The sequence below is a fragment of the Scleropages formosus genome, chromosome 22, assembly GCF_900964775.1.
Source record: "Scleropages formosus chromosome 22, fSclFor1.1, whole genome shotgun sequence".
Taxonomy (NCBI): domain Eukaryota; kingdom Metazoa; phylum Chordata; class Actinopteri; order Osteoglossiformes; family Osteoglossidae; genus Scleropages; species Scleropages formosus.
In genome coordinates, this window is record NC_041827.1 from 18988679 (window position 1) to 19011144 (window position 22466).

General features: G+C 43.2%; 3 protein-coding genes across 7 annotated transcripts; 2 read left to right on the forward strand and 1 right to left on the reverse strand.

The window, feature by feature from the left end:
- The first annotated feature begins 1429 nt into the window (after positions 1 to 1429).
- Positions 1430 to 11338, forward strand: ift52 (intraflagellar transport 52 homolog (Chlamydomonas)). Of its 4 annotated transcripts, none has more exons than XM_018734004.2 (14): positions 1430 to 1802; positions 2766 to 2925; positions 3961 to 4048; positions 4156 to 4285; positions 4393 to 4468; positions 5051 to 5122; positions 5211 to 5337; positions 5462 to 5545; positions 6497 to 6565; positions 7360 to 7514; positions 7610 to 7697; positions 9014 to 9122; positions 10675 to 10820; positions 11055 to 11338. In XM_018734004.2, the coding sequence occupies exons 2-14, from the start codon at positions 2807 to 2809 to the stop codon at positions 11097 to 11099; spliced, it is 1308 nt and encodes a 435-aa protein (XP_018589520.1). In that variant the 5' UTR covers positions 1430 to 1802; positions 2766 to 2806; the 3' UTR covers positions 11100 to 11338. The 4 variants fall into 4 exon arrangements, with proteins under 4 accessions (XP_018589520.1, XP_018589523.1, XP_018589519.1 ...); XM_018734007.2 differs by having other exon boundaries at positions 1776 to 1802; positions 2771 to 2925; XM_018734003.2 differs by lacking the exon at positions 1430 to 1802 and adding an exon at positions 1863 to 2167.
- A 21-nt stretch (positions 11339 to 11359) lies between these two features.
- LOC108923332 (uncharacterized) lies at positions 11360 to 12935 on the reverse strand. The gene is made up of 2 exons (XM_018734008.2): positions 12605 to 12935; positions 11360 to 12275 (listed from the first exon to the last, which is right to left on the reverse strand). Exons 1-2 carry the CDS (start codon positions 12624 to 12626, stop codon positions 11671 to 11673), a joined length of 627 nt encoding a protein of 208 aa, XP_018589524.1. The 5' UTR covers positions 12627 to 12935; the 3' UTR covers positions 11360 to 11670.
- A 108-nt stretch (positions 12936 to 13043) lies between these two features.
- On the forward strand, positions 13044 to 20392 carry mybl2b (v-myb avian myeloblastosis viral oncogene homolog-like 2b). 2 transcript variants are annotated; one of them, XM_018734160.2, is made up of 15 exons: positions 13044 to 13292; positions 14478 to 14574; positions 14809 to 14880; positions 15021 to 15113; positions 15662 to 15882; positions 16225 to 16372; positions 16481 to 16537; positions 16644 to 16862; positions 17586 to 17858; positions 18474 to 18616; positions 18728 to 18827; positions 18972 to 19082; positions 19282 to 19398; positions 19835 to 19966; positions 20196 to 20392. In XM_018734160.2, exons 1-15 carry the CDS (start codon positions 13270 to 13272, stop codon positions 20322 to 20324), a joined length of 1935 nt encoding a protein of 644 aa, XP_018589676.1. In that variant the 5' UTR covers positions 13044 to 13269; the 3' UTR covers positions 20325 to 20392. The 2 variants fall into 2 exon arrangements, with proteins under 2 accessions (XP_018589676.1, XP_018589677.1); XM_018734161.2 differs by lacking the exon at positions 13044 to 13292 and adding an exon at positions 14078 to 14135.
- Positions 20393 to 22466: the final 2074 nt, after the last annotated feature.

Sequence of the window (22466 nt, forward strand, 5' to 3'; positions counted from 1 at the left end):
AGCACTCAAGTGCTGGAGGTTGAGTGTGTGTCAGTAATCACTTTTGGTGCAGTGTTCCTCCCCATAACAGCGGGTGGGAAGTTAGCTTCACCCTGTATACACCACCAGGCTTATCAGTGAAATGTCAAAGAGACTGCAGTTTAAGTAATCAGTGTACTTGAAATGTGGGTTGCGGAGGTAATCCCACCACATCCAGGGCAAATGAATCAGACTCAAACCCCTAATGCAGGAGTGTTGACACCATTGTTGTCATCTGTTCTTAGTCTTCCTGATGAGCTGTTTTTCTAGAGCCTTTCCCTACCTTATCTCAGCCCCTGGAGCTGTGTGTTTAGACATAGTAACTTCTGACAACTCAGAGGTGAGACTAGATGATTAGCAGGAAGCTTTGCTCTTAAAATCCTTGGACAGACAGAGCTGAGTATTAGGATGTGCTGATAGCTTCTTAACCTCAAACCATGAATTTGCCCCTGTAGTTTTTTTGCTGTAAATGCTATAAGCCTGGTCATATAAACAGTGTTCCTTTTGGATAAAGATGTAAGAAGCAGTTTAATAAAACTGCCATTCTATAACATTCCCTCAGAATAATTTACAGCTGTTCACATTTATTTGGCAAAACATGCCAAAGTGAATGTTTAGCTACTTAAAACCTTGCTCTGTAAAGTGGAGGCTCTAACCATTACTCCACCTGCTGGGCAGTTTACTGTATATGACACCATTTATAGTGTCTGTCACCTGTGTACTTCAGGTCCTCAAGTGCTGAAGATCACAATATTAATTCCTTTCCAATACAAAATGAGTTTTTGAATTTTTGCGACATGACTAATTACCCAGAGCAGCTTCCTTTATTGGTGAGACACACATGAAACGTTAAATACTTGCAGACTGAATTACTGGACCACAGAAAGGGACTCAGACACATTTTTTTTTTTTATAAACTCGCATTTCAATATAAGTACATTGATTTCTTCCAATTTCTGAGAAATAAATAAGGAAAAAGCAGTTTCAACTATTCTAAATATTACTGCTAAATTTAACTGAAAATATTACAAAAGTATCTAAATAATAAATATCTATGGTAGTTGAAGGTGAAAGATCTGATCAGCTGTTAGTAAATTGCATTTGTATCTTCCGGGATGATACATTAAGAAACTGAATAAAATGTACTTACGTGAACATGATGGACATACACCTCATACAAAATAAAAACAACACAAAATATTTTATTTTAGAGAAGTGGATATTTTAAATGTAACCACACACTGAATTATTATATAATAAGCATTTTACCGTTAGGGTTTCTGTTGAAAAGGGAAAAGCATTGAAATTGATATACGCTTCCTTCATTAAGATTGCTTTAAATCATTAATGGGGAAATTTTATGGACAGTTTTTTCTTATTATTAGGGTAGCCGACGCTTTGTGCACACAGTGAATTAGAATGTTGAGTTTTATACACCAAGCTACTTTACCAGATTTATCCATTTATACAGCAATGTAATTTTTACTGTACTAGCGCAGGGTAGGAAGTTGATCACGGGTACTGGAGCTGGAGGCTACAACACATTAAGCATTAAAAAGTATGTATTTACAGTGTTTTATTCTGCAGCGCACGGAGCGATTGATTCCGCCGCACGCGCTCTTCCACGCGGCGCATTCCGCCGCTGAGGCCGCAGTTGCCATGGCGACGGCTCTAGCTCTCGACGACGGGCGTTGTTGCCCCGGTTACGGCTGAAGTGTCGCTACTCTACCCACAATGCAGCCGTGCTTTTTGGCGTTCGCGGAACATGGTGTCTCGGATTCGAGGTACGCGGGAGCATCTGCGCGTCAAAATCGGCGGCGTCTCGCCTCGCCGCGCGCGAGCGATTATGCCACAGGGCGACGTGCGCGGCGCTGCACACAAAGGGCGCGTGCACGCGGCTCGCGAGCGCGCCTGACGCCGCCTCGGTGCGGCGCGTCGTCGTGTTTATCTTCGGGTGTTCGCGGCTCCGACCGTTGTTTCTGTATCCCCCGCGTCACGCGTGTCGTGTGTTTCGAGAGCGACGTTTCCACTGGATACACAGTATGCGACACAGGCACAATAAACCGTTTGGCGTCATTTAAATGTCCGTTTGCGACTCTTCCTTTCCCTGCAGCCATCATCAGTCGTGTGGATATACATGCAGTAAAAGGTGGTAAAACCTCTATCAGTCTACTTTGATCATGACTGGATCATACTAGCTCTGTTTACTTTTACATATCTGGCAAGGAAATAATATTCAGTTGTTGCGATCGATACCTAAAGTTCCCTATAAAAGGGGCATGTTGATTGAACTCGCGTGAGGGGGGAGAGGGGGTTAATACTGGGGGTACAACCTTTAGCCAAGGAAGGGCTGCGATCGGAAAGTGTAATCGGGTCCGAGCCGAGGGTCGCACGTGTAAAACGATCTTGAGGCCCAGCAATGGAGCTGAAATCTCTGAATTGACACTTTTGAAAAATTTTATTGCATTTATTTACGTGCCGTGTGTGTTTAAAACAGTGTTACTCTATTAATTCCTGTATACAATCAGTTTATAGTTATGCCTTCAGTACAAATAAATCAAAAGAGTGCTACATGATCATACCTGTGAAAGACTTTTGCTTTTGTGTTGCACTAGGTGTGTGTGCGTGCGTGCGTGTAGTCTCTCCCTGTATCGTTAATGTTACCCAGTGCAGTTCTGGTGTTAGTCAGCAGAAAGAATTGCGTGTGAACAATACTTTGTCCTTCTGTTTCCCTGTCACCGCCGAAGATTAGTAACGGGCCGATCGAGTGTCTCCGTCCCTGACGGAAATGGACAAAGAGCAGCGCAACGTCATCGTGCTGAATGCCTCCAAGAGGGAGCTCTTCACAGCTGCCAGCGGCTACAAGGCCCTGCAGAAGAGGCTGAGGGGCCAGTGGAAGATCCACAGGTACACACCTGTAAACTGTCCCATCACCTGGTCCACAGATACACACCTGTAAACTGTCCCATCACCTGGTCCACAGATACACACCTGTAAACTGTCCCATCACCTGGTCCACAGATACACACCTGTAAACTGTCACATCACCTGGTCCACAGATACACACCTGTAAACTGTCACATCACCTGGTCCACAGATACACACCTGTAAACTGTCCCATCACCTGGTCCACATGCTGTCAGTAACCGTTAGGACAGTATGCTATGTAGGGCCTGGTCAAGAGTCAAGAACCCTTTAATTTTTACATTTTTCCCAATTTCAAAATAATGTTACAGCAATATTTCCGTATATATAATAGTACAGTATTGTTAGTTATTGCAACTGCGAATAGGTGACTGAAACCAGGCTAGGACTACATCACATGCAGTCAGTTATGAAAAGAAAACTATGAACAGGACAAGAACTTCACCTTAAAGGGCAAGTCAAGCTATTAAATAACCAGGCGTGTAACAAATTGCCAATTATTGAACTGCTGCCCCTGTTGCTTAAAGTTATATATGCACACATATAGTTTTCTCATTTTTATAAATAAGTGGGGGGGGGGATTAGGATGTGTTGACACATCCCCCACCCTTCCGTTATTATGCATGTACAAACAAGCAAGGATTGAGAACACAGTGAAGCAGCAGACAGATCCTGAGTAATAAGAGATGTTTAGACACTTCTGAGATTGTGTGTGAACTGAGGATCCTTGAAAAGCTGGTGGAAGAATAGAAGCTGACCTGATAAAAAATAATTAAAAATGTAAAATATTATACTTAGAATACTATATAGCAGTAATGAATGAGTTCCAACTACTGCGGGGGTCTGAACGGAGGACCAGCCGTAGTGTGGAGCCGACTGGTGCCGCCTCTGCTCTTTACCGCGTTGAATCCTGCCCTAACTGGGGAAGGGCCTCCTGCAATATTCAAAAAGGAGCACAATTATAATCGAGATGCGACGTACGAATGACGAGCTTTGTCAATGCGCTCTGTCCCGCAGCATTAAGGACGAGCTCTCCTTGGAGAAGCTCAGCGGCGCGAAGCTTTGGATCGCGGCCGGACCCCGGGAGAAGTTCACGGCCGCTGAGGTTCGGCAGCGATTCTCCAAAGGCGTCTTCGAACGTTCCCAATCGCTCTCCTTGAACGTCTCGAGCAGTTTTGATTGATCGCGCACGTGCGATGTGTTCCGTCTCAGCTGGACGCTCTGAAGCAGTACCTTCACAGCGGAGGGGGCGTCCTGGTGATGCTGGGGGAAGGAGGAGAGATGAAGTACGACACCAACATCAACTTTCTTCTTGAGGAGTTTGGGATCATGGTTAACGGTGGTGGGTGTCTTCTCAAAATGTTTTTTTTTTTTTTTTAAAAAAAAATTTTACTCATGCACTGAGTAGGAAATTTTACCTGCTCCTGTTATTCTTCCTTCCATAAACAGATGCTGTTATAAGAAATGTCTATTACAAGTATTTCCACCCAAAAGAAGCACTCGTCTCCAACGGTGTCCTAAACAGGTACGAATCTTCTGCTCCTTCCTCCTCTCACCTTTTTCTTTCAGATGCTATTTTTTTGTATTTTATGAACTTGCTCAACATCTACTTGGGTGCAAATGCATTTTCTATATTCAATATTCAATATATTTTCAGTATTTTTCCTATTACATTCCCCTCCCCCCACTTTCTCTAAATTGCAGAAAGGCTGAATTTTTAAACGGTTCCGCAAATTTGCAGTGTTGAGTTTTTTTTTTTTTTTTTAAAAAACAATTCAAAACATACAATCAAGAATTATTATCTGACATTTTTCTCCAAAGTGACTTAAAATGTTTAGTTAGTTACAGTATTTACCCATTTATACAGTTGAGTCATTTTCCTGGAGCAATTCAAGGTAAGAACCTTGCTCAGCAAGGGGTGGGATTCGAACCCACAACCTCAAAGTCCAAAGAGAGCAGCTGTAACCACTGCACTACCACTTACTCCGTGACTGCCTTGAGTTTATGCAGCAGTTCCTGTGTTTTAATTTCATTTTCTACATGCATCAGCAGTAAAGGGTTTGATGGTGTTTGTTACCTCTGCGATGACCGTCGCTGCTCGTTTTAGGGAAATCAGCCGCGCTGCCGGTAAAGCCACGACGGGGATAATCGACGATGAAAGCGCTGGAAACAACTCGCAGTACGTGTCACCGCAGTCGGTGTGTCTCTCTGCTTTAGGGTTGTACTTACACCAGATGCGGATTCTAATGTGGCTTGCGTTCGCTCAGGGCCCTCACCTTCATCTACCCGTATGGAGCAACCCTGAGCGTGATGAAGCCGGCGGTGGCCGTCTTGTCCACGGGTTCGGTCTGCTTCCCTCTAAACCGGCCTGTTCTTGCCTTCCATCACGTCAAGGTGAGGCGCTTCCGCACCATGCGGAACTCTCCACCGCACTGTGTGTTGCTGTCTGTAGGGTCCAGTCTCCTGCACGCATTCCCGTTGTTGGAGGTCACAGGTCTTTCTTCTGCCCTGTTTGTAGGACGCGGGCAAGCTGGCTGTACTGGGGTCCTGCCACATGTTTAGCGATCAGTACTTGGAGAAGGAGGAGAACAGTAAAATAATGGTGAGCATCTGGAGCTCTTTATACAGACATGTCCATATAATCAATACCCAGAATTCTTTTCCATCCACCCACCCACTCATCCATCCATCCATCCACCTACCTCCCCATCCATCCATCCACTCATCCATCCATCCGTCCATCCACCCACCCATTCATTCATCCACCCACCCACCCATTCATTCATCCACACACCCCCCCACCCCATCCATCCATCCACCCACCCACTCATTCATCCATCCATCCATCCACCCACCTACCTCCCCATCCATCCATCCATCCATCCATCCATCCATCCATCCATCCACCTACCTCCCCATCCATCCATCCATCCATCCATCCATCCATCCATCTACCTACCTACCTACCTACCTACCCACCCATCCATCCATCTACCTACCTACCCACCCACCCATCAGCCAACCAACCAATAAAGTGTAGTGGTTAGAGCTACTGCCTCTGAATACAAAGGTCATACGTTCAGTCCCCACCTCCAGCTCTAGTACTTTTGAACAAGGTACTTACCCTAAATTGCCCCAGTAAAAGTACCCAGCTGTATAAATGGGTAAATAATTGTAAGATTGTACCAACTGTAACTTTAACATTGTACGTCACTTTAGAGAAAAGTGTCAGTAAAATGAATAAATGTAAATGAAACCACTTCTCTAATGCAGGGTTGCAGTGTATATCCTGGAAGCATAGGGTGTGAGGCAAGATACACTCTGGAAGGGGACACCTCTCCTCACAAGAAAATCTCACACACTCCCACACACTACGTGCAGTTTAGTGTCACCAGTCGACCTGAATGACAGCGAGAACACGCAAACTCCGCGCAGACTGATCCGGGTCCGAACCTGCAGCCTGGGAGAGCGAGGCACCTGCGCCACCCAGGAGTTTTCACCTTTCCTCAGGACCTTGTAAGGCTGCCATAACTGTCTGTTCCCTCGTTTGCAGGATGTTGTCTTTCAGTGGCTCACGACTGATAACATCCACTTGAACCAGATAGATGCCGAGGACCCCGAGGTAAGTGGGATTTGTAAGCGGTCCTCCTCCACATATTTTAAGCATATGAGTGACATACCTGTTTGAGCTGTCGCCTTGCAGTCAAAGGACTTGAGTTGGAATCCCACCTCTTGCTGTAGTGCCTTCAGTCAAGGTACTTGCGCTGAATTAATTCAGTAAAAAAATTACCCATATGTATAAATCCCTGTAGGTTTATTAAAAAGCAAGACTTTGCGAGTTCCTTGGCAGCTGAATGAACAAACATGAACAATGTGCAGCAACTGGGGCCGTTGCTGTACTGTTCTCCCCATCTGCATGGGTTTCCTCCGAGTGCTCTGGTTTCCTCCCACAGTCCTAACACTTGCTGTTCAGGTTCACCCATAGTGTGTGAGTGACAGAGTGTGTGTGTGTGTTCCACTGATGTATGGATGAGTGACCCAGTGTAAGTAGTGTATCTAGCAGTGTAAGTCACCACGGTGAATAAGGTGTGTGGGCTCATAACACTGCATAAAGTTCATTGGAAGTCGCTTTAGAGAAAAGCATCTCATAAATAAATGTAAATGTAACTGGTGTGGTGGGGGGTGCGGTGGCTCAGTGGGTTGGACCGGGTCCTGCTCTCCGGTGGGTCTGGGGTTGGAGTCCCGCTTGGGGTGCCTTGCAACGGACTGGCGTCCCGTCCTGGGTGTGTCCCCTCCCCCTCCAGCCCTACGCCCTGTGTCGCCAGGTTAGGCTCTGGCTCCCCGCGACCCCGTATGGGACAAGCGGTTCAGACGATGTGTAACTGGTGTGATGAACCATGTTTTTGTGTTACGCAGATCACAGACTACACCATGCTGCCGGACACGGGGTGTCTCTCGGAGAGGTTGCGGGTGTGTCTGCAGGAGGGCGACGAGAGCCCCAGAGACTTCACGTCTCTGTTTGACATGTCTCTGCTGAAGCTGTCCAACAGCTCCCTGCCTCACGTCATCAGGTGCGTACCGCCGCGTGCTCAGCTTCCGCACATCCCCGCCGAGGAGACGCACGTGACGGTGTTGACGGCTTCGCCTCCTTCTGCCTTCTCCACAGCTCCTACAAGCAGCTCAACGTTAAGCACGAGCCACTTCAGCTGATCCAGCCGCAGTTCGAGACGCCCCTGCCTGCGCTTCAGCCCGCTGTAAGACACGTGTGAAGACCAGCACACCTCTGCGTTACTCTAACCTTGTCTGGAGTTCATGCACCTGGTCTTGGTATACCTTTATTTTACCCTAAGGATGTAGTACCCTCGATCAAGGTACTTACTCTGAACCATTCAGGAAAAATTACCCAGCTGTATAAATGGGTAAATAAGTGTAAGTAGCTGAAATTTATTGGGTTCTTTAGAGAAAAGTATAAGATAAATGTAAATGTAATGTTTCTTTTTGAATTGTGGACTATTGATTTGTGGGGATTACTTAAATTGAAATATCTAAGAGGCCTATTTTATTTTTTTGTTTGAGAGGCATTCCAGTCATTAATTGCTTTCTGTCCTGGAGTGGCTTATAATTTACAGCTCATATTATCATGGAACTTTTTTCATCACAGTTGGTCTAAATAAACTTTCAAAAAGTTATAAATATAGTTACAGTTTCTTAGAGTAAGTTGAACTCAGTACTGGTAATTAATTGACATTGGTATGAATGTTTCATAAATAAGGGGGGATGCGGTGGCGCAGTGGGTTGGACCGCAGTCCTGCTCTTTGGTGGGTCTGGGGTTCGAGTCCCGCTTGGGGTGCCTTGCGACGGACTGGCGTCCCGTCCTGGGTGTGTCCCCTTCCCCCTCCGGCCTTACGCCCTGTGTTGCCGGGTAGGCTCCGGTTTCCCGTGACCCCGTGAGGGACAAGCGGTTCTGAAAATGTGTGTGTGTGTGTGTGTGTTTCATAAATAATATTATTTGTTTTATTCTTCATTCTTATTACATATAGTTGTATTCATTCATTGATTCACTCACTCACTCACTCTGCTGGGCAGCACAGTGGCACAGTGAGTAGCGCTGCTGTGTCACAGCGCCTGGGTGGTACAAGAGGATGTGGGTTCGATCCCCATTCAGTCTGTGCGGAGTTTGCATGTTCTCTCTCTGTGGGTTTCCTTTAGGTGCTCTTGTTTCCTCCCACACTCCAAAGACATGCTGTAGGTTCACCCATAGTGCGTGAGTGGCAGAGTGTGTTCCACTGATATATGGATGAGTGACGCAGTGTAAGTCACCGCGGTGAATGAGGTGTGTGGGCTGATAACACTACATAGAGTTCACTGGAAGTTGCTTTGGACAAAAGTGTCTGCTAAATAAATGAATGTAACGTAAAGGGAAGGTTGTCAGTTTTGAAATAACCAACATCAGATAAATTTCAACAGCAAACTGATCAATCAGATGTGAGTTTCTTTACACTGAACAATTTCAGGAGTTTCCTCTCCTCTTCATATGCTGTAGTGTTAACTGGCGTTCCCTTCTGGCCAGGTCTTTCAGCCAGCGTTCAGGGATCTTCCCCCACCGATGCTTGACCTCTTCGACCTCGACGAAACGTTCTCCTCGGAGAAGGTGAGGTTGGCACAGCTCTCCAACAAATGTAAGTATTGACTTTTTTTTTTTTTTCCCTGCTTGATGCAACACATTCAGCGTATTCTGTGGATTTCAAGGATAAACGGGGGTTTATTATAAATAAAAACCTTTATTTTTTTAATCCATTTTTTCCGAGGCAACTTAACATGTTAGTGATTTAACCTTGTACACAGCAGGGTATCTTACTGGAGCAAGGCAGTGTAAGTACCTAGATCAAGGGCACTATTACAAGAGCTGGGATTTACATTTATTCGCTTAGCAGACGCTTTTCTCCAAAACAGAATACAACTCACTGAACAAAAGTGCATTTCGTCAACAGATGAAGAGCTTTAGACACAGACATGAGATTGTCGAAGTACAGTGCGTTTGTCCAATACCACCGTTATGCCAGCATGCGTTACACCAGTAGCTGCACAGAATTCACACGGAGTATTTTGTAATTGTAATACAATAGAGTGAAAGTTTATGGAGCAGATAGGAGGGCAAGGGAGAACTGGGTGTGAAAGAGAACGGAAGACCTTCAGATTGCAAGGGGACAGCTCTAAACACCACACCACCTGCTGGATTATAGAGCGAGTAGCGCTGCAGTCTCACAGCACCTGGATGGTGCGAGAGGACAGGGGCTCAATCTCCACTCAGTCTCTGTGAAGTTTGCATGTTTTTCCTGTGTCTGCGTGGGTTTCCTCCCCCACTCCAAAGACAGACATGCTGTTCAGGTTCACCCATAGTGTTTGAGTGACAGAGAGAGTGTGTGTGTTCCACTGATGTATGGATGAGTGACCCAGTGTAAGTAGTGTATCTAGCAGTGTAAGTCACCACAGTGAATAAGGTACACTACTAAGGTACTACACTATGTAAGCACTACACAGAGTTCATTGGAAGTCGCTTTGGAGAAAAGCATCTGCTAAATAAATGTAAGTACAGTTATTTCCTTTAACCATATGAAAAAGTGTTCATCACATTAGTAGCTGCATAAAACTATCAGAATATCCACGATTCCTGATCATCTTCCTAGTAATTTTTTTTTGAGATACATATAAACATTTACATTACAGGAGTAGCTGTGTAAAGGTTTATCTGGCATCATCTTAAAGTTATAGTGTAGGAACATTTACACCTTTCATTAACTTAAGAGATGATGGGCAAAGTGAGTCTGGAAGAGGTGATTTTTCAGACCCTTTTTGAATGTAGACAGGGATTCAGCAGTTCTGAGTGACAGGGGGAGGTCGTTCTCCCCCAACGGAGCCAGAACCGAGAACCTTTGCGCTTTACCTTTTGTGCGTGGGACCACCCAGCAGGCAGATGTGGAAGAGCGTAGCAGATGATCAAGTCCTGTAGATACCTGGGAGCAGTTCTACTGATGCTTTTGTAGGTCATAATCAGGGTCTTAAATTTGATCCAGATATTTCAGGTCTAGTAAGGTCCCTACTGTAACTTTCTTGAGCAAAGTCTTTATTCTGAATTGCATCATATTTAAAAAAAAAAAAGTACAATTAGAAGATGCATGTGATAAACATGCTAGCAAACAAGACAGTAACCCAAATCCATTTTTTGGCCAGGCACAGATGACGATTTGGAATTCTACGTACGCAAATGTGGAGACATCCTTGGCGTGACTGGAAAGCTGCCTAAGGAACAGAGAGATGCCAAACATATCCTGGAACACATTTTCTTTCAGGTCGTTGAGTTTAAAAAGCTTAATCAGGTGAGTGGTCAACCCTGGCTAGTTATTTAAGAGAGCTACCAGTGCAAAATGACCATTTAACTCCACTCATAACCTCCCCTGCAGTGGTGTGGAAGGATTATATATAAGTAGGACTACATTGCAGCAGCCTGAGGTCTTTGACATCTCTTGGTGGCTTAAATGTCAGACCTTTTGCTGTAGATTATTCCTAACTGGAATTGCTTTTCTTGCACTTGTTTCCATCTCTACTCCTAGGAGCATGATATTGACACAGCGGAGCCAGCGTTTTCTCCATTCTGAAGTGCAGTGATTCTCCATTGCCATTTCACCTGTGTGGCTCAGGGAGCGTGTGTGTACCTGATGTCAAATTTTCAGTTATATGTAGATTGTTCTTCTCCCATCATAATCCCTCCCCTCTTAGAAAGAGGGCTTTACTAAACTTAAAACTTAGTGGCTTAAGTTTGTATTTTTTTTTTGAATACTGTTTCTCTAAGCTTATTCCTGTATATCGAGGCCCTATCATGTAAATTTAAATAAAGTTTTGTAAGTTCTATAAACAAAATTAGAAGTTTTATTGTATACTTTTATTAGTTTGCAAACAATTCTTACATCTAGTGCTTCTCTTGCCGGTAAGAATTTTTGTTTTAAAACAGGGTTAGAGACAAAGCAAACAGTTGTGGTTTATCCAAGAGCAGAGTTTCTTGCATTTAGGAATTTAAATTTTTCAATATACATGTTCCAGATTAACCCAACCCATATGCAGTTACTAATATTTCAGCACCAATGACCAACGTCGCCTATGGGCAGACCCATCTTCATCTCGCTTGCTCCTGCTTCAGTCCACCTTTGAGCAATAGGCCAGAGACATAGGCTAGAACTCATCAGGACACGGTGCAGACATGACGGCAGGACTCTGACTAGGGCCCGGAACAGGCTCCCTGCTGACATTCACATTTGGAGGGGTTGCTGACCCAAGCAGGGAGGAGATCTCCGCTAGGGACTGGGGTGGACACGGATACCTGGGGCTCCAGGTGAGCCCGTCAACCAGACTGGACTCCAAGCTAAGGCGTGGGCTGACCGGGCCGTGTCGGATGAGAGAGTGCTCCCCGAAGAAGCGGGAGGCTGATGGATCCAGGCAGGAGAGGTTTGGTGAGCTCGCCAAAATAGCTTTTTTGCTGTTCATCCCTTCACAGGGGGTAGAGAATTTGCTGCCTATGGGGATGTTGTGGACAGTCTCATTCTGGGAGAGGGAAAGGGACACAAGGCTGGGTGAGTGGATCCAGGAGCCCTCGCTGGCATTGTTACACTCTGCGTACTCCACAACGATCCCCGAAGAGGAGACCAGCTTCCTGCGGTGACCCGTACGCAGATCAAGCGACGGGGAAGAAACCGTCGAGTTTTGGTCCAGCAGCAGAAAGCCTCTGTTGAGGTCAGCAGAACCATCATAGCTCTTGGACAGAGTAATTTCTGGAGCCCCTACAGAGATAGAAGTTCACCAGCAGCAGAGCTTCTCGTTTTCACAGTACAGCACAGAACTCCTCCACCAAGTCCTCTGGGGTTTTAAACTGCACTTAATTTTAATGCAGTCCTTATTAACTCTAATTGGATTTAAGTGAAAGGTCCACAACACCTCAGTCAGGTTTTACAAACCATCCAACATAGTATTAAATATTAATTCAGGGTGAGGGACACTTACGTCTGTCACTGATGCACAAGAAAGTATTTAAATCATACACTTCTAAACAGAATTTAAGTTACGCACTTCACAGGTGTGCTATTTTTTATTTTAAAGACACACGTCTTACCATAAAGTATCTGTTTATCCATGATGAGTCCTGGTAAGGGAGATAATGATGTCCAGCTTGTATTTATAGTTGGGCCCCCAAGTTGGGGGTCATCAGAGGTCAACAAGCACTTGGGGCTGGGAAATCCCACCCTAACTCAGCAGAGCGGAGGGTTTTTTTTTTTTTAAAATTTAGTTTCATAAATTGTATAATGATTAAGTGCTTGGTAACAGTCACTAAGTACATGTTACAGCTTGTTGGTTTTTTATTCGTTAAAAACCCAATTATTATTCCGACTGTTTACGCGAGGACGCGCACGCACGCATGCATGCATTCGTTTTCCCAGCGGGCGCGAGCGCGCACCACCGCGCCCTGTCCTTTCTCGGCGGGCTAAGCGTGTGCATCACTTCCGGGGGAAAAAAAAAAAAAAAAAAAAAAAAAAAAAACTCGTACGTGGATTCTAGCGCGCGAGATAGAAATTGCGGCGCGAGAACTGTCGCCCTTCTTCGGGAAAGAAACGCAAACGGCACATCAGCCATGAACTGTAGATAGCAGCCTTTCTCCTTCCCACAGCAATTAAAATAAAAACAATTTCGGAACTGTATGTCCGACGAGTCCAGAACTGTGGGATTTTATATAAATATATATTTTTTTAGCAAACAAAGTTGGCTGGAGGTGGCGGGGAAATGTCCTGGTGGCCGCGCGGCGGGTGAGAATCAAATACTGCTTTGTTAACTGGAGCCCAAATATTAATTTTAAACTTCTGTAAACACAAACCTGACAGCAGCTAGATGTTCTGCACACTGCTTTATGTGGCTTTATTGACGTTTTCCTTAAACTTAAGTTACGGTGAAGTTGAGCTGGGTAACTCATTGAGCCCGCCGGGCTCGGCGGCGCGCGCGCGTCCCGCCTTTCGCTTATCGTTCGCTTCCTCACAGTGACAGAAAGTCTCTTTAACGGTTTTTTCTTCACATTTCAAACGCCTTTCCCCCCGCCGTGTTTAGTTGTGACAGCGCGCTTCGAGTTCATCGCGTGTCCTGTCATTTCAACGCCGGGAAACTTGTTTATTTGCCTTTTATCGATCATCATGTTGAGTTGTTCCGCATAATCGATTGGCAATCGGATTGCATGCCATGGTTAGTAAATAGTATTTAAAATACGCGTTGAACTTGGTCTTGGTAGAATCGTGCAGATACATTCAGTTGAGCTGAAGTAAATCTAGTGACCTTTTCAAATTCCGTAAAATTAAATGTTTGTTTTGCTACCGATTTGTAATTCGTTGTGATATATTGTCTGTCTTCTAAAACTAAATTAACAACGTCATCATATTCCCCTTCCTCACTTGATTTCTTACTCTAATACTCGCCCTCATTTTTTTCTCAACATGTTTCCTGAAAAACTCGTTACTTACTTGTGCCAGCAAAATAAGCGGCGCCCACTTTTCATTAATGTCTTCATAATTATTTCTTCACAGAGAACCATCCCGAGGAGCTTTGCTGGAAACGTACTGGGTTCACCCGAAACATGTTGTCCAGATGATAGTTAATTCAAGGTTTAGGATGATTTTAGTTATTAAAAACGTGCTTTGTCTGTCTGTGTTTTTGGTGATCTCTTCTTCTTGATATGCAATATTTTATAACTCACTAATATTTAGCCTCTACACATGTGAGTTTAGTGGTGACTCAGTCCCATGTGGCTCATGTGGGAAATTCACAGCCAGATGACTGTTAACATTTGTCTTGACAGTTCCAAATCTGTGTTTTTATTATTATTTTTCAAGACATACTACTGTTTTGTGCATAATTTGCCATTTTAAACACCCTTTGAGCTGGGATGGGATTATTGTGGTCTCAGTCTAGCTGTTTTCTGAGGGTTTTGTCTCTAATCTTTGCAGTGAGGAGGTTGAGGAGCAAGTGAGTCAGGACACAGACTCGGATGTGGCTGAGCAGAGAGACAGTGGCAGGGTCAAAGTGAAATGGACTCAAGAGGAGGTGAGTGAACAAGAACATTTTCTACACACTCCAACCCTACATTGCGTCCTCACCAATATGACCAAACTGAACATATGGGATCATGGTCACTCTTCGCATTCTCTTTTATTCAGCTTTTCAGACATTGGCTGATCTTTTGTACCAATTCATAAGCACTTGTCATGCAGTCATTTAGAAGCAGGAATGGGCCATTTTTTCCCCAAGTCGGTACTTACAAATGCTGTCTGTTTTCAGGATGATAATTTAAGAACTTTAGTTCAGAACTTTGGCCCACATGACTGGAAGACCATAGCCAGCTTTTTACCAGTAAGTATCATGTCATGAGCATTGTGTGTGAACTATACTTTTGTAGACAGTAGCAGCTAATATAATTATGAATTATTGTATTATGTTCTCTACATAATTCTTTATCAAGCACAAGTCAAAGGTTTGACATGTTTCTGCAGAATCGTACAGAGCATCAATGTCAGCACCGCTGGTTTAAGGTTTTGGATCCAGATCTGGTTAAAGGTCCCTGGACAAAAGAAGAGGATGAGAAGGTTAGTCTAGGAGCAGACACAATCCCCTCACCCTAAATAAAGTCCTTTCCTGAATACTGAATGCTCATAGTACAGGATTTGGTGGTTAACATGCGCTTGTGATTTTTGTTTTTAATTAGTATAAAAAAAAACCCCTAAAATTTACATAACAGGTTGATACATATCATCTAAACATTGTAATCCCAGCATTCTGTGGGTCAGGAATGCATTATTCCCTGTTTGTTTGTTAAAACAAATTTTGTCATTTGTTTTACAATTCACTTGAACAAAAGTTTTTAAATTAATTGTACTTGTTTTTTAAGGAAGTAAAGTAGAAAACTTTATTCTCTTTGCGTTCAGTGCTATTACGAAAAGATACTGAGAAGTGAATTTTAAGTTTTCTGCAGAGCCCATACTTTTATTAATGTTAACTTGAATAGTTCATTTTAGGATAGTTACTGTTTTTTGTGGAACATTTCTCAAAGCAGTTTTGTTAGTTTGGTTCCTGTGTCCATAATGTAGTTCGTTGTAAGAGTTAGATACAGAAGGCTGTCATCCTTTCTACTCAGGTGATCCAGCTGGTGAAAAAATATGGCAACAAGCAGTGGGCTATGGTAGCGAAACACCTGAAGGGCCGGCTGGGCAAGCAGTGTCGAGAGCGCTGGCACAACCACCTCAACCCTGATGTAAAGAAGTCCTCCTGGACAGCAGAGGAGGACCTCATCATCTACAAGGCCCATTGTTTTCTGGGCAATCGCTGGGCTGAGATTGCCAAGCTTCTCCCTGGGAGGTTACTAGACACCAGCTCTCCAGCTATTTACATTTACATTTAATATAGAGTAGTGCTCTTCAAAACTGATAATTTGAGGGTATCTGTATGCCTAATTATCCTGCTGTCTTTATTAATGAGTTTTCTTGGGTTGTTCTGAAATTGGCATTTCTAATTTGGATGCTGTGACCTGTATGAGTCACAAGCTTCAAAATGTTTCATGGTGTTTTAGGTGGCCTTAGTTTTAGTTCAGTGTAAATTAAATAATGCTACTGTGATTGAGTGTAGAATGACTTTTTAGCTTGCAGTTTGTGAATGGTTGATTAATCATCTGCTGTTAACCTACTGTCTGCAACCTCCAAGGACGGACAATGCAGTGAAGAATCACTGGAACTCTACCATCAAACGCAAGGTAGAGATGGGCTGCTATGCCGGAGAGGACATTTCCTTGACACAGATTTCTCAGCAGGATGACAGTGGGGTTACTGTCCACCACAGCAGCGAACAAGAGGTGGGGTGCTTCTCGCACACGTACCTGGATCTTTATTCAGTACCACAAATTGGCTTTCTTCTTGTACTTGTATGTGGCTTCCCAGTTGACTGTTTGATGTGTTGGCAGATGGATTTCCATACTACTACTTTGGACTCTGGCTCAGAATTGCAAGTCATAGAAAAGGTGACAGTGCAGGTGTTCATGGATATGTTTTCTGGAGTATAATTTGCCCAAAACTGGGATTTCAAACACTGTCCCTTTGTCAGCTTGTATTTATTTGTACTTGCAGGATGGTCCTTCCCTCCCCACATCTGTTCTGAACATCCAGCCAGCTAAAGCAGCGTCAACTCTGAAAGACTGCTCTCCTCCACTGCTCCATGAGGGGCCAACAACGAAAAGCGAGTCGGAAGCCTCCCCGGAATCAACCACTTGGGTGATAGACAGTGCTGGCTTCCTGTCACCCACATCTGCCCCTGCTTTGAAGGAGGTCATGGAGCTAATGGAAGGGGTGAGCCATGTCTCAGGGACAGACATTTAGAGACTCTCATTCGTACATTTAGGAAACATCTCTTTTCAACCATAGACAGAGACCATGAGTGTTCTGGCTCTTGCATGGGGGTTTTCCTGTACCATCATGCTAGTGATATTGGTTGGGTGGGGTCAAGAGAATGTCCTGTGGCCTTGCATTGCCACTATCCTTCTTGTAAGTGGAATTGCTCCAAAGCATTCTGCAATATTGCACAAACTTGTAATCTGAAGATTGTTATTGTTGGTTGTGATGATGGTTAGCTGGCTTCACATGTGTTCTGGGCTTGACTGTTGAAACTTCATTAGCCTAGAATAATGCTTGAGATTGAAGGGAAAATTAAATCTTCACATTTCTGTATTTACTGAAATTGTCAGAAATACACATGTTCTGTACACACTTTTGACAAAGTGAAGCAGCACAGTGTATAATAAGGTATATTAGGATTTTAGTGTTAAATCAAGTTTCCTTCAACAGTGGGAAGGAATTCAGTCTTTTTTGTTAAAGCCAAACAGTTAAAGGTGTTAATGTATGCCCCTGTAAGTACTATAAAAATCCCAGTTGTGAACTAAAGAGCTAACCTTTTTCTCTTTTCTACAATAATTCAAGTTTATGTGGTGCATAAGCTTATGGATCTAATAAGAGGAAAAGGAATGCACAGTTACAGAGAGACTCAGATTGTGTATCTGGCCTGGCATTCCACAGGACCTGGAGGGATGGTGTGATTTGAGCGCATTTGACCTACCAGAGGAGTCCCCAGGCTCCGAGGTGCTGCAGTTTCGTCTGGAGGAGGGAACCTTGCAGGAGCTGAGCCGAGGTAACCGGGGAGAACTGATCCCCATTTCGCCCGGCACAGCTACCCCTCCCTCCATCCTGACCCGCCGCAGCCGTCGCCGTATCCCCCTGTCTCCGGATCCCAACGACAGTATGACCCCCAAGAGCACCCCAGTGAAAATCCTGCCCTTCTCTCCCTCACAGGTATAGCACATGCCGATTCACTGCACGTGGTTGATAGGACTTTGGCTTCATTCTTCCAGTGTGCACTGGCTTCTTGTGTTACAAATTTTGGAGTAAATTTTCAAAAATGCATTTTCAGGTTCATTTTTAGTTGTGTTTTTTTTTTTTTTTTTTTTCTCCAGTATTTTCTAAGAATTTTCTTTGTGGCAGAGTGGAAGTGATGCATTTCTCCTTTCCCAGCAAATAGGTGCCAGGAAAATGCACCCAAACAGAATAGGAATTTATTTTAAAATCAGTTTCAATGTAGCTTGAAGTTAATGTTAAAACACACATTTAATTATAATAGCTATGTGTGAGACATTTTCAAAACCTAACCTGTAAATAAATCAAGATGTCTTCATTCAGCTGTTGTCTAAAAGTGATGTTACACACAAAACAATTTAGACACTTTTGTGTCCTATCTCTGTTCATCAGAGGTTCCCCCACAGAGATTGGAGGAGCCAGTGTAATTTACAGCAGATTTGTATTCCAGTCTTCTGCAGTGCTCTATGGATAAAGTAAAAACCAAATGTAACCATAATATGATGGTGTCAGGTTAGGAATGTAAGCACTTATTTTTATGGTTTGAATTTGCAGTTTCTCAACATGTGGACGAAGCAGGACACCATAGACTTGGAGAACCCATCCCTCACCTCTACTCCAGTGTGTAGCCAGAAGGCAATTGTTACTACTCCCCTGCACCGGGACAAGACTCCGCTCACCCAGAAGGAGAATTCTGTGTATGTACTCAAAAGTCCTCATTCCATTCTTGCTGCAATTTTGATGTTCCTCTTTTGTCTGATAGAATCTGAATTATTTTGAAATTAATCATCGCCCCATACCACATTTAGGTTCATCACTCCGAATCATAAGTCTGATCTGGATACCACCCCACGTACTCCAACACCCTTCAAAAATGCCCTAGAGAAGTATGGCCCACTGCGACCACTGGTGAGTGCACTGGATCTCTGTTGTTCCCTCCCGAAGTCAGTTTCATCACATTCTGGCTTGAGTCCGTTTTACTATGTTTACATTTAAGCAGATTGCTATCGTGTATTTCTAAAGTGAAAGTAGTGACCTTTTGGTTTTCGTCAGCCCCCAACTCCAAACCTGGAAGAAGATCTGAAGGAGGTCCTGCGCAGTGAGGCTGGACTTGACCTTATTGTGGAGGACAAGACTCCCCCTGAGCAGAAACGCAAGCAAGCAGTGAGTCTGTTTTTCTCTTGCCCTACAGTTTTTACCAGATTTGGGGAACTAATTTGCCTTTAAGTTGTTTCTTGGCACCTTTCTTGGTTCAACCCTGTTGCTTGTATATAAATGAAGACTTTGCTCTTGAGTTTGTTGCTGAACTACTGTACCTAACGATGATGAGTTGAGTGGACTAACTCTGTCCTTTTGTCTGAAGCATCGGCCACCCATGAAGAAAGTGCGCAAATCATTGGCCCTGGATGTCATGGACTCCACTGAAACTGTTTCCATCAGATTTCAACCGTCAAAGTCCGCTTTCATACCCAGCACAAATGTATGGACTAGTTGTATACTCTTGATCTGAAAATGTTCTTTCATATACTGTGTGTGTGTGTGTGTGTACAGGTGGTCCTCGATTTATGATGGTTTGACTTGCGATTTTTTTTTTTTTTTACTTTACAATGGTGAGCTGACGATAGACATTCAGTAGAAACTGTACTTAGAATTTTGATCCCCCCCCAGTCAAGCAATATGCGGAGCACTATTGCGATGCTGGGCAGCGCCAGCGATCCGCATCTCCCAGTCTGTCACGCAGAGGTGTGTGTATTAAATTAATTTCCGACTTGCAATATTTTTGACTTATGATGGGTTCGTGGAAAGTAACCCCATCGTAAATTGGGGCTCGTGTGTGTGTGTGTGTGTGTGTGTGTGTGTGTGTGTATATAATCCCCACAGATACTCCATTGACCTTGATGCTCATGTTCTTGTAGGCAGAGACATCATTGTCAGTCTCTCTGGACTCTTCCTTCTCTGTCAAGAAAGAAGAGAATGTTTTGGATCAAGGCTTTATCCATGCTCCTACTGAGACTGTCCCAAATCTTAACCCAGCCCCCCCAGTCCCAGTGAGTGACACCTTCTTTTGTGTAGTTAAACCATGCTTTTATCTGTCTGGGTTGTTATGAAGGATGATGCAGTAGAACTTGATCTTTTTCAGAGGATAGGATTATATGAAGGTGAACAGCTTATGGGCATAGATGTCTGCTAAAATTAGAAATCACCCTTAAAGCAGGAAAGTTGACAATAGAACATTTGCTCTTTGTATAATATTTCTTGTGAACAATTCCTGTACAGATGTCTCGTGCATGGGAAGCTGTGGTTTGTGGAAGGACAAAGGACCAGCTGATCATGACTGAGAAAGCTCGACGTTACCTGCGTGCGCTGAAACCCAACCCTCCCAATCGTGCTCTCATCCTGTCCTAAACCCAGAGTGTATTCCTTGCCCTAACCAGTCCTATAACTTGTCAGTCACCTTTCTGGAAAAGAGTTTAGGTTTTTTCTACCTTTTCTTTTTTGTTTAGTTTTTTATTTTTTAAATGTATGTCTTTCACATTAAAGTAGACTATACCTCTGTCAAGGTATAAATATTCAGTAATGAATGTTAAACATTTTCTAAATGTAGGCATCAAGGGTTTCTAAGTGTTTGATCCATAGACTATATTGTCAAAATTAGATTCATAAGTACCACTTTATTCCATAAATCAGGATTTTTACACTTTACACCTTATATTCATGTAAAATATTGCTTACAGTACAGCTATGCTATACATACCTTGTTTGTCCAATCACTGTACTCACTTACTTTAACAATGATATTTACCGGCAGGATTCTTAACATGTCTTAAGTGTAAGGAACTCAAATAGTATTAATGGATTTAATCCAGTTTCATTAGCTCAGGTTTCTGTTTGGTAACTGGTGTTTTTTTTTTCTGGTTTTGCTTGGTTGTTTATGCAGTTTTTCCTACAAAATTAGGGATTCCCCTCATATCTAAGCTCCCTGGGGAAAATTAGAGGTTGCTGTGTTTTGTCTTTATCTGCTTGTAGTATTCTTAGAAATTTCACACAATGGCAACAAAACACTGAACACAGGATTGTCTGAAACCAAGCAATGTGTGCATGTTGGAATATAATCAACAAATCTCAGGTAACCACAAACTCTGGAATTTCATCAGTGACCTCAGCTACGACGAGGGAAATGGTGCTAGAGAACTCAAAGGTCTTTTTGGGGTGAGGGTGTCAGTCTTGAAGTTGGTATAGATGCGTCTCATTGACAGCCATACCTGATCAGGCACAAATATTCATATAACAATAGTTTTGGCTTGTTCAAATATTTGTATATAGAATGCTAATTTTTGAAGTCTCGTAGGCATAAATTATCTGAACCATTGTAAATGTCAGCACTGTGTGAAGAATTAAATTGTTAATGATGTTTTTGGTGTGTTTCTCCGTAATTGTATTGTGCCATTAAGTGCTAGTCAGTTTTCATGTTTCCAGAATATTCCATCCCTTATTTCCTTAGAATGGATGTTTCCATTTTGTTCTAGTGATAAACTCCATCCATCCTGTGCCTAGCCGTGTTTTTAGAATGAACAGTAGGCTTAGAAATTATCACATTATGCTCGATAGATAGAAGCAGTATTAGTCCCAAAGGTAGTTGCAAAAGGCTACAGCAGCAAAAGATGTACAAGTAGTGAGAGGAGCAACTGCAATAACAGGAATAAATAGTGCAAAACTAGACAATGGACTGCAAATCATTTAAGAAGTAGTACGAACAGCTGACCACCACTGAGCCGACCCTACAGCGCTTGTGGCTGTTGGCAGCCATGATCTCACGTGGCTCCTTAAGAACAGCACACCTGTCTTGTTGAAAGGGCTCTTCTGTTTTGTCTGGGTGGTGTGCAGAGGGTGAGGGTCCTTGTCCAACATGGATGGATATTTTTTTATATATATATATATATATATATATATTTTAAAAAAATGCATTTATGACAATAGTATGTGAGTGATGGTTAAGGAACTGCTCTTAAAGCCTTCATTTTCAGATGCAGCCCCAGGACAGATTTGTACCTGTTATCCAAGGAGACTGAATTGCTTCAGAAAATAATTGCTTTATTAACGCATAATTTGAAGGTGTACAAGCCTTGAATTTTGTTATTTTTGTAGCAACACTAAATAGTGCCTGCAATTGCTCTAAATAAACTGTCCATTGGGAGAATATGAACTGTTCGTGAAGGCATCCGCCCGCCAATAAAGATACTGTTATAATAATTGACATCAAGGAGAGCCAATCAGAAATAGCCACAAAGCTTTAAGACGCCCGCCCTCCTCATGTCATAGCCATAAAATGCAAACTAGCAAAGTGTACGTTTATTACAAGAAAATAGCTTTTAACTAAAAGTAAATTAATTAAACCATGTAATATGTATTTAGTTTTAATCTAAGTATTTTGCATTTTTTTTTATTTTTATCGAATTTCAAATGAATCGTTCTTCAACTGGCGTTGGGAATTTACCAGTTTTTAGGGGGGGATTAACAATAATACACTAACTGCTTAAACTATTTTCA